At 43.4% G+C, this 15,205-nt stretch overlaps 1 protein-coding gene across 14 annotated transcripts in view; it reads left to right on the top strand.

Moving 5' to 3' along the window:
- The window catches only part of ABCA1 (ATP binding cassette subfamily A member 1), a 134,413-nt gene that overhangs the window by 99,345 nt on the left and 19,863 nt on the right, over positions 1-15,205 (top strand). For all 14 annotated transcript variants that reach the window (XR_014837410.1, XR_014837398.1, XR_014837417.1 and 11 more), the window contains 11 exon segments: positions 974-1,022; positions 1,363-1,476; positions 2,563-2,711; positions 4,339-4,463; positions 6,193-6,291; positions 8,383-8,572; positions 9,435-9,529; positions 11,049-11,081; positions 12,263-12,368; positions 13,485-13,559; positions 14,043-14,212. Coding sequence is in view for 10 of the 14 variants with exons in the window: in XM_085011830.1 (XP_084867956.1) it covers positions 974-1,022; positions 1,363-1,476; positions 2,563-2,711; positions 4,339-4,463; positions 6,193-6,291; positions 8,383-8,572; positions 9,435-9,529; positions 11,049-11,081; positions 12,263-12,368; positions 13,485-13,559; positions 14,043-14,212 (1,205 nt within the window). In the remaining 4 variants the exon portion in view is untranslated.

Below are 15,205 nucleotides of genomic sequence, written 5' to 3'. Positions count from 1 at the left end.
CTTTAGGTTGTTGGCACCTGGGTAATGTTGGTCCCAGGTAACCATCTAAGATTGTAGTGGATGATGGAAGGAAGCATTAGGATTGCCCCCTGGTATGACTGTCACGACCATGCATAGGTCCTAAATATGTGTGCATAATTTCCAACATTTCTGGAAAATCTACTTGTGCCATGTGCTGACCTTGATGTGTTTTGTTTTTGTTTCAAATCATTGTGACTTCATTTAGTCCTCATAACAAGATGAGAAAGTTGACACTCAGGGGTGCTGAGCTATGGATTCAGAATCAGGGGTTTGGGGCTTTAAAGCCCATGTTCTGTTACTGTGTAAGAGGGGCCTTGAGGGCTGGAAGAGATATAAAAATTGTCTGGCCCGGTAGTCCCCAAGGTTTTCTGTGCAGCAGAATCTTTTGAGGATATTATTGATGACAAAAATTCCAAGGCTGAGCTCCAGGGTCTCTGAATCAGAATTTCTGGAGGTGAGGCTTTGATGTCTGTGCTTTTTATTGTATGCTTTCTGGGCAGCTATCTGTAGATCAGAGTTTGGAAATCATTGGTCTAGGTCAGATTCTCTTGTGATGTTTGAGTCCTGCCATTGCATTTCTAGTGATGGGAGTCCCCTCCTTTCCTGGTCATTCTATCACGCTAGCCAACTCAGAGATCTGGGGCCATAGACTTGGAAGAAGTGGGTTGGCTCATTCCCTGTAGCTTCAAGACAAGTTTCTCCTTCTGTAGTGTCCTGATGTCATGGTTTTAATTTGAAAATGATTGTCTGGATTGATAGTTCTCACCACTGGGGAAATGTTCTCTAGTAAAAACACCTTCTCTCTCCCAAATGATGCTGACAAAGTTTTATTAATAAATGAGGCTTCAACTTTTTGTCTTCAGGAGCCAGCCTACCATTCAGTCATGTAATAATCATGGGACAGTTGCTCTCACAAGGTGGTGCTTATAATATTCTCACTCTTATTTTTCAGATATTCCTCAAAGTGGCTGAAGAGAGTGGGGTGGACGCTGAGACCTCAGGTAACCCTCTAGGAGGCTGCACACTGTTGGTTCTGCCACCTCCAGGCTGTCTTAGCTCACCTGGCTTGTGCTTTTTCTTTCACATTGTTTTATGACAATCTTTATTTTACTTTTTTGAATTAAAAAAAAATTTTTTTTTTTGGTCCACGGTGTGTGGAAGTTCCTGGGCCAAGCATCAAACCTGTGCCACAGTAGTGACCCGAACCACATCCGTGACATCACTGGATCCTTGACTACTAGCCACCAGAGAACTCCTTAGTGTATAGATCTGTCACAGATGTGGAGAGTTTGTTTTGTTACAAATAAACTAAAATGTGGGGTTCCTTCCCTTTGTCTTCAGATGGCACCCTCCCAGCGAGACGAAACAGACGGGTCTTCGGGGACAAGCAGAGCTGTCTTCGCCCATTCACTGAAGACGATGCTGCTGATCCAAATGATTCCGACGTAGACCCAGGTCCGTTTGGGCAAGTGATGCATTCCATTGCTTGAAAGTGAATGTCTCTCTTATGTTCTTCCTTAGTATTATCTTTTGATGTCCTTGAACTAGGATGATAGGTACCTACAGGGTCCAAAGGGAAGAGAGAGAATGAGAAAAGCTGCTTTCCCTTTTCCAGTGCTGTGCATACGGTCAAACGTGAAAGCACCTGTCCTCGTCGCTTCCGTCACGGCACTGAGACCTTTCTGTCTATACACCTCAGAAGACGGCCCCTCAGTCTTCTGAATCCATTGATTATCTTTTCTGTAAAGTCCTAGTTTTCTTGCAGTCATTAGGTGTTTAGTTCATTAGGTGTTAAATGTTTGTTTGAATGGATGGTCGGTTTTGAAAGAACAGGGTGATTTTGCTTTTAGCATTAATTGCACCCTTGGACTTGGCTATTTTGGATGAGTGTGTCCCTGTGGCTGACTGGGATGGGAAGGGGAGGCAAGAAATCAAGCAAATATTGGCAAGATGTCAAGCTACTGCAGTTAAAAAATCCTGTATTAAAGCCAAGGATGTCTGTAAAATTTTTAGGAAAGAAACCTCCCTGGCTCTCCCATCCCTGTGCACGTGAATATGTGAGTCTGGTGTTCTCTCTAACTTCATACATCATCAGTACCTCGAGCACTGAAAGGTGTCCACCTTTTACCAAAAATAGAATAGATGGGAGACAAAGTGCCATCATGGGTTCTCAAGAGTGTCAGCCTGCATGTATGGTCTGTTTTGTAAAATATTGTGTAAGAAATCGAGGATGACTTGCGCCATCTGAATGGCTTCTGTAACACCATTCATTATGTGTGAACATGTCTCTTCAGTTGTCTCAGGGCGTCTTCATTTTCTGTATTCATCAGACAAGAACCCAAAGGCAGAGGCTGCTGCTGTTACACTTTGGGGGTCAGAACTTTTTCTCAGACGTGTATGTGTCATGAAGGCCCTTACACCTTTACTTTCCATTCAAATGCAAGCCTCAGAGATGGTTGCTGAAGATGCTGGAGGGAGGAGCATGGAGATGTCAAAAATGCCTGACAGAATAGGTGACCTTCAGTGTTGGCTTTTCTTCAGAATCCAGGGAAACAGACCTGCTCAGCGGTATGGACGGCAAGGGCTCCTACCAAGTGAAGGGCTGGAAACTCACTCAGCAGCAGTTTGTGGCCCTTTTGTGGAAGAGGCTGCTGATTGCCAGGCGGAGTCGGAAGGGATTTTTTGCTCAGGTGAGAGGTGCTGTTCCAGGCCAAGGATGCAGGATCCCTGGATGGGCTGTAGGCTCCCTGACCAGTGAAGGCAGAGACATCATCATGAATATGAGATAGATGCTGGAGCCAGATCATCTGTATTTCAATCCTGATTCTGCTTGGTACACTCATATCTTTTGACGGGTTACTTCTCTAAACCTCGATCTCCTTATCTATAAAATGGGAATAATAATAATAACTTGACATATTGTTATGAAAATTAAAATGAGTAAGTGCTTAGAATGGGCCTCACACTAGTAATTACCATGTGTTAGGTTTATCATAAAGGAGAGCATAACTAGGATAAAGTTTAGAAAAACTGGCTGGATGAATTAAACTTTGCTAACTTCAAAGAGGATATGCCTAGATGCACTTGACATATGGACTTATTGGAAACTTGATTTTTCTCCAAGTTGATGTTTAATTGCAAACTGTTAGAAAAGATAACCAGAGGTCAGAAAAAAAAAAGTGCTAAACAGAGAAGACTCTTTCCACTCTTGCCTGCATATTTGCATGTGAACTTGCTGGGTAAGGGATGAAATTATTCCACTCTAAATCAAGAAATGTAAAGAAAGAGGTTACAGAGTTTCTTCCCTCTAGACAGTGTGGGGAATGCAAAGAATATGAGTTTGGAGCATACAGACTTAGATTTGAGTTGCGGTTGTGTTACTGGCTCTGTGGCCTTGGGCAAGTTACTTAAGTCTCTGAGCCTCAGTTACCTTGTTTGCTGATTAGCCATAGTGATGCTACTACTTAGGGTTGTAATGATAATTAAATGAGAGGATGCTCATTCAATATTTTCCCATGGAATTAATTTTCTGCATTGAAACTGGAGAACATTAGAAGCGGGGGCATCTTTGAATCAGTTTTTTAGGGCTAAATTTCTTCCTAAATAAATGGAAGAAGCTAAAAGAGTTTACTTAAAAGTATGTACAAGTCATTGTTTTCAGATAAAACAGGTGTTCAGGTGTTTAAGATGGTTTAACAAGGCTTTGGGTTAATTATGCTTTTTGAGGCTAAGGGGGTGGAGTGGTGGTGGCTGCTATTCTCATTCAATAGAGTAGTGCTGTAAAGTGGTTTTATCAGAGTATGAGATCTCAATGGGTCATCCAGTCTGTCTGCAGACTACAAATGAGAAAACTGAGGCCAGAGGGGACCTGACTTCACATAGATGTACTTGTAGTAGAGACAAAATGAAGCTGCAAGTTTTCTGGTTCTTGGTCCAGGCTTGTGCTCTCAGCTTTCCCCTGAGCTGAGCTGAGCTTTCAGGGTTTTCAGGGAAAAGAGGGACCCAGTGTTCTGAGTCACCCTGGCATGTGACCACTGTTCACTCTGTGAAGTTCTCAGCTTGATGCCCCTGCCAGGTGGCCACAGACTCTGGCCTTGTGTTGTCAGCTTTCAGAATTGCCCTGGAGGGAAGAGGTTTCGATTGCAGTCTCGGCCTGCAACCTGCCAAGAATGCCTTGGAGGAGCTGAGCCCAGACCTGTACACATCCGAGTGCAGGCTGATCTGGGAGACTGGCTGGACTCCCAGGGCCTTGCCCATGGCCTTCTTTCTAACCCTTGCCCTTCTGCAATTTCTCTTCCCCCCCACCCCTGATTATAGATTATCCTGCCAGCTGTGTTTGTCTGCATTGCCCTAGTGTTCAGCTTGATTGTGCCACCCTTTGGCAAGTACCCCAGCCTGGAACTTCAGCCCTGGATGTACAACGAACAGTACACATTTGTCAGGTGTGTGTTGGCCTTCCCTGCCAAGGTGGGAGGAGAGCTCAGGAAGGGTGTTTACTATGCTGAAGGCCAAGGGGAAGGGGCCTGGATTTATCAGCTGTGGCTACAGCCCTCATATGAACTCATATAAGATGCAAAGGATAGCCGTGAACAAAACTGAACTAATGGGCCAGCCCTCTTGCTGCATCTGAACTCTTTCTTCTTTATATGTTGTTGTCAGGAACATAGGTGTTTTATGTAAATAATCTGCCCTTGCAAAATCTATAATTGAGCTATAATATATTTGGGTTTACATAACTGCGTCTTTATTAACATGGGGCTTCCACACACTGTCAAAGCATCACACCTCCAGGTTCTTGTTTTCTGCATGGTGCAATCCATGTATTTATTATTTAGTCTTTTTTAAGTTATAGATAATGGCTAGTGTTTCTTTTTTTCTTTTTTTTTTTAGATGTAAACTTTTATTTTTTTCTTTCTTTTTTTATTACTCAATGAATTTATTACATTTGTAGTTGTACAATGATCATCACAATCCAGTTTTATAGGATTTCCATCCCACAACCTCAGTGCATTCCCCACCCCCTACCCCTGCCAACTGTCAACTTTGGAAACCATAAGTTTTTCAAAGTCTGTGAGTCAGTATTCTGCAAAGAAGTTCATAAAAGTTATCACGCTAAGTGAAGTCAGTCAGACAATGAGACACCAACATCAAATGCTATCACTTACATGTGGAAGCTAGTGTTTTTCTTTAGATGAGGAAAATACCAGCTACTGCATAACAATCCAAGGCTACAAACACATGGGACTGCAGGAATTTTCCTCAGTCCCATGGTATTCACAGACCTTTCAATGGGAGACATGTGCCAATGATGTCAAAGGGAAGCTCTAAAAAAAGGAAAAAAGTAAACATATGAATAGTCTCTTTTTCTCAAATTCCATGCTTCCTTCCTATTTAGTGCAGGTTTACGTTCTTCTTTCCTTTCCCAACCTTGTGTTGCCCAGGATTATGGAACACAGGCTTATGTTTTCCAGTTGTCTGTGTAAACATTTGGCCAATAAAATCTGCCCTTTCCTAGAAAATCCTGGTTGTTTCTGCCTAATGGATAATTGTGAAAGCACTTTTGAAATACTGATCTTCAGGGAATCCAAGTACTTCACACTAAAATATATATATATATATTTGTAGAGAGTTCCCATTGTGGCTCAGCAGTAACAAACCCGACTAGTATCCATGAGGATACAGGTTTGATTCCTGGCCTCTTTCACCAGATTAAGGATCTGGTGTTGCTGTGAGCTGTGGTGTAGGTTGCAGATGCTGTGGCTTTGGCGAAGGCGGCAGCCGTAGCTCTGATTCCACCCCTAGCCTGGGAACTTCCATAAGCCACATGTGCAGCCCTAAATAATTAAAAAAATAAAAAGTTAAAAAATATATACATAAATGTGTATATGTGGGTGGGTGTGTACACGTGTGTGCACCCGCTTCTGTATGTATAACTTATTTACACAAGCTCCATTTTGGGGTGCTGTATGTTGCCTTGATACTAAATACACTCAGGCCAGAGGCTGAGTTCCTTGTAGGTGGTTCTGTGTTTTATTCATTTCCGTCTTAAGAGCTTGGCATACAGGAAGTACTTAATAAAATGTTTAATTTTCTTTTTTAAATAAACCTTTCCTCCCCCTAATTCATGGTTTTAATGAATTGCTGTGCTGGCTGCCTCTCATGTGCCCACAGTAATGATGCACCTGAGGACGTGGGCACCCAGGAACTCTTGAATGCCCTCACCAGAAAGCCTGGCTTCGGGACCCGGTGTATGGAAGGGAACCCAATCCCGTGAGTGCCACTTGAGCTGGGAGCCCCTCTGGGGCTGGCTTCCTCTGCTTGTCACCTTGTGTGATCTCTGCACTGCATTTGTCACTTGTTTGCCACGTTATGACTGCTATCAGTTGCCCTTTGAGTCATTTTGTATTTTAAAAAAGTTAATGTGATGATCTAATCAGACCATCTAGGAACATGATAGACTAGGAGAGTCTTCTGCATCCTGCCAGGCAAATCACTATAGCTGTTTTCTTACTGCTTTAGAAATTAATATTTAAATAGCACTTTGTATTTACTGACCCCTTCCCCCGCATGCCTATACTTAAGTGCAGAGATGGGCTCCCATTATGTATAATTTTCAGTTCTGCTTATCAGCTTCTTCACCCTAACACCCTGAAAAGACGACATAGTTTTTATAGAAATGATCGTTTTCTTCTTTTAGAGTAGCATATTTTTTATCATATGCTCCTCCAAAATTCTTTTTTTGAAAAGTAGGCAGTGTGTCAGTAAATTCAGTGAAACACCCATATGACTCTAAGTGTGTCTGGAGAGCTTTATGAGTAAAGGCAGAGAGGTGAGGCACTTCTGAGAAAGCTCAGTAATGGCAGAGGCAGGTTCAAGTTTCCAGGCTCAGATAGAATTTGCACTTGAGGTGGTTAACCACAGACTGAGGGCTTGTGGAGAGCCTGAGAAGGTGTAGAAAGAAGGTGTAGAAAGACTGACTCCTTCGAGTTCACCTTGTGGCTCAGTAGGTTAAGGACCCAATGTTGTCTCTGTGAGGATGCAGGTTCCATCCCTGGCCTTGCTCAGTGGGTTAATGATCCAGTGTTGCAGCAGGCTGCAGGATGGATGGAAGATGAGGCTCAGATCTGGCATGGCTACGGCTGTGGTACAGGCCTGCAGTTGCAGCTCTGATTGAGCTCCTAGCCTGGGAACGTCCACATGCTGCAGGCATGGCTCTAAAAACATTTTTTAAATTAAATTAAAAAAAAAAAAAAAGAGCTAGAGAGCAATCCACAAAACTATTCGTTTGCTGTAAGAATCATCTCAAGACTGTGGCTCTGCTGTAAACTGCAGAATTTTGAAACTGGAAGGGATATTAGAAGTGCCTTGTTGAAATATGACTTATTGTAACAAATCATTTGATACTTTTGTTTTACTAGTGGAGAAAATAGGCCCTGAGAGGGAGAGGGCAAGTGACCTTCTAATGTTCCCACAGTAACTCAGAGCTCAAATCGGACATAAAGGCCTGTCCTTCCTTATTCCCCTGGGATGCTTGCAAATGACCCAGCTCTTCATGGACCAACAACTCTCATCCCCGTTCACCCCTAAACTCTCTACTTGTTTTAAAACATAAAGCACATCTTGACATTTTCTACCAGTGTTCAGCACATTGATCATAAAATGCAGATTCCTTCTAAGGCCTGTGTCCTCTGGCTCCTCCCTCCCTCTCCTCCTCATCTCTATCACTGCTCCTCATAGCTCATCACATCCCAGCCCCACTGCCTTCCTGTTGTTCCTTAAACATTGAACTCAGGACCTTTTCACCTGTTTCCGTTGCTTCTGCTTATAATATTCTTCCCCCTCAACCCCTGCCTGGGCTTGTTCTGGTTCTCTCTCATCATTTAGGTTTTGGCCGAAGTTTATGACCTGACCTGTTCAGGTAGTCCTTTCTCTCTTTATTTTGCATCACTTTTGGCCATCTAAAGATTGTATTATTTATTTGTTTGTTACCTAATGCTTTCACGGGTACACAAACTCCATGAAGGCAGAAGCTGTCGTTTCACCCCAGAGTCTCAAATGTGCAGGACAGTGTCTGGCACATAGTAGATGCTCAGATGTTTGTTGAGTGAACACATGGGTGAGAGATTGAATGCTGCTAGTTAGACTGACTTGAGTTCACTGTCTGAGCACTGAGGTCCTCTGTGTGCCATCGTCCTTAGTTGTTAAATGAGTGTGTAGCTTACGGGTCTGTGGGGTGGATCAAATAACCAAATGGTGAGGGGGTAGATGCATGTTTGCAGTTGTTATTGATTGGTCCTGTCCTCTAACATGCAGGAGAGGCCAGGCCTCCTGGGTGATCCTACCTCTGGTGTTCCTTTGCAGAGACAAGCCCTGCTTGGTGGGGGAGAAGGAATGGATCACTGCCCCAGTTCCCCAGACCATCAGGGACCTCTTCCAAAATGGGAACTGGACGATGGCGAACCCCTCCCCTGCCTGCCAGTGTAGCAGTGATAAAATCAAGAAGATGCTGCCAGTGTGTCCCCTGGGGGCAGGGGGGCTGCCTCCTCCACAGGTGAGTCACTTTCAGGGTGTGACTGTTCAGGTAGGGGTGCAGGGTGGGCTGGGAAGAAGGTCTGGATGACACATTTTGAAGTCAGCCTAGTTTCCTTGCTTGTTTGAGATAGAACCAGAGCACCGTGCTCTGCACTGGTGGGCTGTGGAAGGCATACTGTGGCCTCTCGCACACAGATAGTGTCATAGGACAGACTGTCACAAGTCCCTTTCATCTCTGTCTCTGCCACAGATGAGCTAGTGACCTTGTTCAGGCCACTCTGAATCCCCGGGCCTGTCTCCTCCCTGCCGATTTGGGGAAGCTGGGCAATGAGCTCTGGGTCTTACAACTCTGACGTCCTGAGACTCTGAGTGACGGCAGCAATTCTGAGCCATGATTTTTTTTTTCCGAGAATGATTTTAGGAAGAGGCTTGCTTGTGGTGTCTCTCTGCTGCTTTGCCAGCATCCAGGTTAAATGTTGTGAGAACTTAAAGTAGACCTGGCTACCTCAACTTAAAATAACATCTCTTCATCAGTATAATTCCAGTGAACCTAAGAAATCACTAGGCATGGTCACTGATGCTGCTCCCTAAAAACCTACTGTAACCATGAAGACTCATGCTTGATGGTCTGTTGTTAGTTACTCAGAATAAATTCGCTGGGGAACCCCTTGGCTTGGCATGAGTGAATGGCCATGCTGGGGGCCATCTGACCCTGGGCCAGGCCTGGTGGTGGCTGATGTAGGTGCTTAGGCCCTGTGAGCAGAGTCTGGTCACACTGTGGTACATATTTTCAGGGACATGTGTCATTATTGTCCTTGATTTGTTTCCTATCCCAATTCTGGTCCATAAAGACACATGTGCTTGGTTTTCTGTGATAACAGAGAAAACAGAACACCGCGGACATCCTTCAGAACCTGACGGGAAGAAACATTTCGGATTACCTGGTGAAGACCTATGTGCAGATCATAGCCAAAAGGTCATTATTTACGAAACTCAATACCTGCTTCGTCATTACGGACCATAGGAATGAAAGGTCTAAAAATGATAGGTTGAATAATAGGGAAACATCACATTTTGGCCTGATGTTGTCTTTTGGAAGTTTGGACATTCTTTCAAATTGTAAAAGATGATGGGAAATAATCTGCACATTCAGCTTCAAGACAGAGGTTGCCTGCTTCCAGAATAAAAATAAATCTGGATTCAAATTCTAATTCTGCCACTTAATAGCTGTTCGATGCTGGGCAGCCAGTTATCCTTTGAAAGCCTTAGATTGTGTAAAATATAGTAAGGATGTTGTTCTTACTAGTTATAGTAAGGATGTTGGGATTAAATGAAATGGTGCCTAGAAAGTACCTTTTGTGGATGGAGTGGATGATAACATGTGGAGTTATAAAGTGAGTCCTGGGCAGACTTAGTGGCCTGTCTTGGCCGTGGAGCCTTGGGAGAGCACATAGCTTCCTGGGGCCCAGGATGAAATTGTCCCTTTGTTCAGCATACCCACACCATCAGTGCTACCTGCCTTGGCTCTCTTCGATCATCAGTCCGACTGTCCAGTATTATAGTACTTGTGTCCTTATTCTACATAATAGTGGCCCTATTGACCTTCACAGAAATTGACAGGAGACATAGGAAAAAAACCCACAGTATATGTTGGGGTCAGTATTATCCATGGTTACAGGCATCTGCTGGGGATCTTGGAACTTATGCCCTCCAGATAAAGGGGGCTGCTGTACTTAGTTGATGTTCAGAAAACATTTGCTTTGGTTTCCTTCCCATCAGCTTGGTTAGTTGGGCTTGTAAGTTAGGAGTTCTAGTGGCTTTTCATGATAAGTGTATGCTTGAATGACAGTTACTGTGAGTTTCCAAGAAGGAGACATCACCTCTCCATACATCATCCATAATTGATCTGTCATTTTGAATTTGAAAAGTTTCTCATTTGATCGCATCTGTTGGGTTTTGAATTGTTTTATTTTATTTATTTATTTATTATTTTTGTCTTTTTGCTATTTCTTGGGCCGCTCCCGCGGCATATGGAGGTTCCCAGGCTAGGGGTCTAATCGGAGCTGTAGCCAGGAGCTGTAGCCATTGGCCTACGCCAGAGCCACAGCAACGCGGGATCCGAGCCGTGTCTGCAACCTACACCACAGCTCACGGCAACGCCGGATCGTTAACCCACTGAGCAAGGGCAGGGACCGAACCCGAAACCTCATGGTTCCTAGTCGGATTCGTTAACCACTGTGCCACTATGGGAACTCCTTGAATTGTTTTAATATAAGGTCTGATGTTTATCTAAACAATGAGGTTTTAGTAGGAGGGGAAGAAAAGACATGCTGATTAGACATTGGCAAAACCCTATAGCACCAGCCTGATCATAGGATTATTTCTGGCCCTTTGTTGTATCCTCAAGCAGACATTTACTCCCTTTGTATCATCAGGAATAGGATCAATGTTTCTTTGAACTGATTTCTGATTTCTTTGTCTTTGGCCTTTTGCAGCTTAAAGAACAAGATCTGGGTGAATGAGTTTAGGTAAGTTGACAGCTCTGTACTTTCTTTTACTTTTCCTTGACTCTTGAAGTTTAGGAAGATGACTTTGATGCAGGAGTCTTGGATCCTGGAAAGCTGTTGGTTTAGGGATTGATTTGCCTTTAGCATTTTTGCTCAGTGCCCAGCTGCCACTTCAGAGGCCTTTGGAATATTTGGCACACTGATCTCCTTGAGGAGAGGCAGGAGTTCCTCTTGGGTTTCTCAGGACTTGACGGGAATTCTTGTGAGGAGAATACCTATGCTAGTTAAACTCATCAAATCAGGGATGGCGGTCTAGGGATTCAAGGACAATTTTTCAGGCCTTTGGAATAACTGAGAAGGTCTTAGATGAAATAAAAGACATCAAAACCATCTGTTTTCATTGTATTTCAGCTCACTTATCCATATGAGTGTTTTTTCGTTTTAGAAACAATATTTCTATTAGGAAATAAAACCAGAGTTCCATGGAGATAGAAAGAATCATTCTGTCCTCTGATGTAATCAGGCTCTCTCCCCACCATTCTCCACCCTGAACCCGTGCTCATATCCCTTTGAGTTTTGAAGGAGAAGTGGAACTTGGCAAGAGAAGAAAGAAGGATCCTTGAAGCTCATCTTTCTCATGAAAAATGAGATGCCTTAAATGGCTGCCTCAAAACTTGACCTTTTGTCACTGTCTGCCACCTTTCCCCTTTGCCTTTTCCCCCAAAGCCAGGACCTACTGAGTACCTCTGAGCAGAGTGGATGCAGGACCCTATTGTGGTCCTCCTGCTAGCAAAGAGCCATGGCCTGTCTATAAGCCCTCCCTGGCCTCCTTGGTCAGCGTTCCTCACTGCTCATCCTGACTCCCTATCTGCTTGCCCCAAGACCCAAGTTCAGGCCTGAGCCACCAGAGTGGGAGAAGCATCTGTGAGATGGGTGAGCATTCTTACCTCAATATCTCAGATATCTCACTCTGTGAATAATCGGACCCAGGTCCCTCCCACGTGGACAGGAGCCATAAGAATAAAGAGATTGCCAGAATCCATTAGAGGAGGCCAAGGTGAAATTTTGTCTGAGTCTAACTTTGGTCCTGCTTTGACAAGGCAGTTCATCTGAATGAAGCATTACATACTTAGGCAGTGTCTGCTGCTGAGTGATATGGTACTCCACACTGTCTGTGTTTTAATGCCAGGCTGTTCTTTTAGGTATGGTGGGTTTTCCCTGGGTGCCAGTAATTATCAGTCACTTCCTCCGAGTGAAGAAGTTAATGATGCCATCAAGCAAATGAAGAAACACTTGAAGGTAGCCAAGGTATGGTATCTATCCTGAGAGGTGTCAGACAGAAAGTGAATTACTGGTACCTGGGAGTAGTTGGCAGGTATCACCTGGCAGCTTCTTATTGAAGATGTTCAAGTATAAAGCCATCACTGGGCATTTAGTGATCTTGGGCCAGACAAGACTGAGCCACTCAGTGTGTATTAAATGTCTGAAGACTCAGATCCAGAACAAATGCAGAGATTCAGCACCTCTCAGAATAACCTAAATTTATAAGTTTGGCCAGTGGGTAAATCAACTGGGCATTGAACATATTTTTCTGGCTTTTTGTTGTGTTCTTGTTAGGGCCACACCTGCGGCATATGGAAGTTCCCAGGCTAGGGGTCGGATCAGAGCTGCAGCTGTCAGCCTACACCACAGCCACAGCAATGCCAGATCTGAGCCGCATCTGCGACCAACAACATAGCTCACGGCAATGCCAGATCCTTAACCCTCTGAGCGAGGCCAGGGATTGAATCCACATTCTCATGAATTCTAGTTGGGTTTGTTACCGCTGGGAACTCCAAACATGTTTTTCTAATACAATCCCTGGTTAAACAGGAAGTGAATCATTCACTTTAAGCTGGCACCTGGCTTTGGAATCTGATAAACACTCACTTCATTTATCTGTGTCTCAAGTTCCCCATTTCTAAGTTGGAGTTTAGGGGGTCAGATGATACAGACTCTAGGGTGATGGACAGCATGATAGTCCCGGAGTCTGTATCTGTCTGTGCCTTTGAGGCATAGACCCCATGAATCGGACACATCTGCACATTGAGTGTAATTTAGGGTCTTAGGATGACGTCAGAGGAATACGGTGAAGAGTCCTCACCACTAGTTTTAATCAGACATCTTCATCTTGGGACTTGAAGTCACAGAGCTTCTCCCTTGTTACTTTAAGACTTGTGGCTCATGGCAACATCAATGCTTTAGACTTCTGGTCACTTGTCTCTCAGGAGCCAGTTATTCAGTGGCCTTAAGTTTCATTTCAGTGAACGAGGCAGTGGTGGTGTTGCCCTTCATGAGGTTGTCCCATTATTCACTGACTCTAGACTTCCTGTTGCCCTCACATTGTGAACGGTCCCAGCTGAAGCAGGTCTCTGTTGTTCACAGGACAGCTCTGCAGATCGATTTCTCAGCAACTTGGGAAGGTTCATGACAGGACTGGACACGAAAAATAACGTCAAGGTAAAAGCTCTTTGCTCCAGTAGCTTCTTGATGAGCAATAATCCTTATGTTCCCCAAAGTACTTTCAGCTCATGATAACATTGATTTATGATAGAAAAGACAAGGCAGAAAAGACAGTGACAGAAAATTTTATCAGGGAGGCCATATGGTATAATGATGAAGAGAACTTCTTTTGCCACCAGCCGCACCAGAGGAACCATTATGAACTTGACCAAGTTATTTAACCTGTCTAAGCCTCGGTTTCCTAATCTCTAAAACGGAGACAGTGATCATGGCTGATCATGGTGAGGATTAGATGAGTTCAAGAGAGTCAGCACAGTGCCTGGCTGCTTTTACCTCTTTGCCATGTTCTTTGACCATAATGTTTTATCTTGGGGTATGACTGGAATTTCTGAAGTTTACATGCATGCTTTGTGTGTGTGTCCCTACCTCCGGGAGCATAGTTTGGGAGCAGTCCCTCGTACCTGGTATGTTTCATTTCAGGTGTGGTTCAATAACAAGGGCTGGCATGCCATCAGTTCTTTCTTGAATGTCATCAACAATGCCATTCTTCGGGCCAACCTGCAGAAGGGAGAGAACCCCAGCCAGTATGGGATTACTGCTTTCAATCACCCCCTGAACCTCACCAAGCAGCAGCTCTCAGAAGTGGCTCTGTAAGTGTTGCGATGTCTGGATGCATCCGGTGGGGAGAGGTGAGGGTATTTGGGATTGTGGAGTAGGGGAAGGAAGTATGATGCTGGTTGAAGAGTAATTGCTGGGGAAACAGTAACATTATGGTGTGTCTGGGTTGATCCAGGCTTTGGACAGAAAATGATCAGCTTATGAATTAGATGACTGATATATTAAAGCCATTATTACATTTAGTGAATTCATAGAAAGTAAGGTAAATTGTTACTACAATTCTAATATATTTTAACTCACTCTTAACACAGTATTTAATAAAAAAAAATCAGTTTCATTCATTTTGAAACCACTATTTTTAAACTTGATGAAACACGCTTTTTTTTTTTTTTAAATCAGCTTGTGTGTTTAATTCTTGGAGTGTGTGTGTGTGCGAAGTTAAAGCCAGTATGATCTAGTTTGGAGTGTGTAGCCTTTAAAATGATAGAGATCTGGGTTTGATGTGGTTTCTAAATTTTCTAGATGTATGGTGTTAAATGAGGTAATTCAGGTAAATTGCCAGGTCCAGCATTCAGCACATGGCTGACATACAACATATGTTAGGTTCCTTTCCTGGATATGGAGCATAACACAGTTATAATTTCTGCTTCGCTCATGTAGAATATCAATATGTCACTAGGATCTTTATACCAAGTTTATGTAAAATTGATGTAGAGAAATAGTTTATATTATGCTCCATTTAATGGATTCGTAAGACTATTCTTCTCATAATAAGAATCTGATAGAATTTTTTCAATGTTTTAGATTGATATGCCGTGTGCTTTTGTTGTCAAACCTGTTTATAATAATTTACAGCCAGAAATTATTGTTCGAATAATTTCACATTAGTATTTCTGCTTTATTTAGTTTTCAATCTACACTAGTCCTCTATGTGTGAAAATTTTTAACTTGTTGATCATAGAAGATCAAAGATAGTGGAACGAAGTGAATGCCATTAGGCCACTCTTAGATTTCCTATAATAATT

Source organism: Sus scrofa, chromosome 1 (genome assembly GCF_054392235.1).
Source record: "Sus scrofa isolate SSC_HxYL_T2T_F1_AM1 chromosome 1, Sscrofa_HxYL_maternal_Yorkshire_Landrace_v2.0, whole genome shotgun sequence".
NCBI lineage: Eukaryota > Metazoa > Chordata > Mammalia > Artiodactyla > Suidae > Sus > Sus scrofa.
This window is presented reverse-complemented; position numbering and strand designations above follow the sequence as displayed.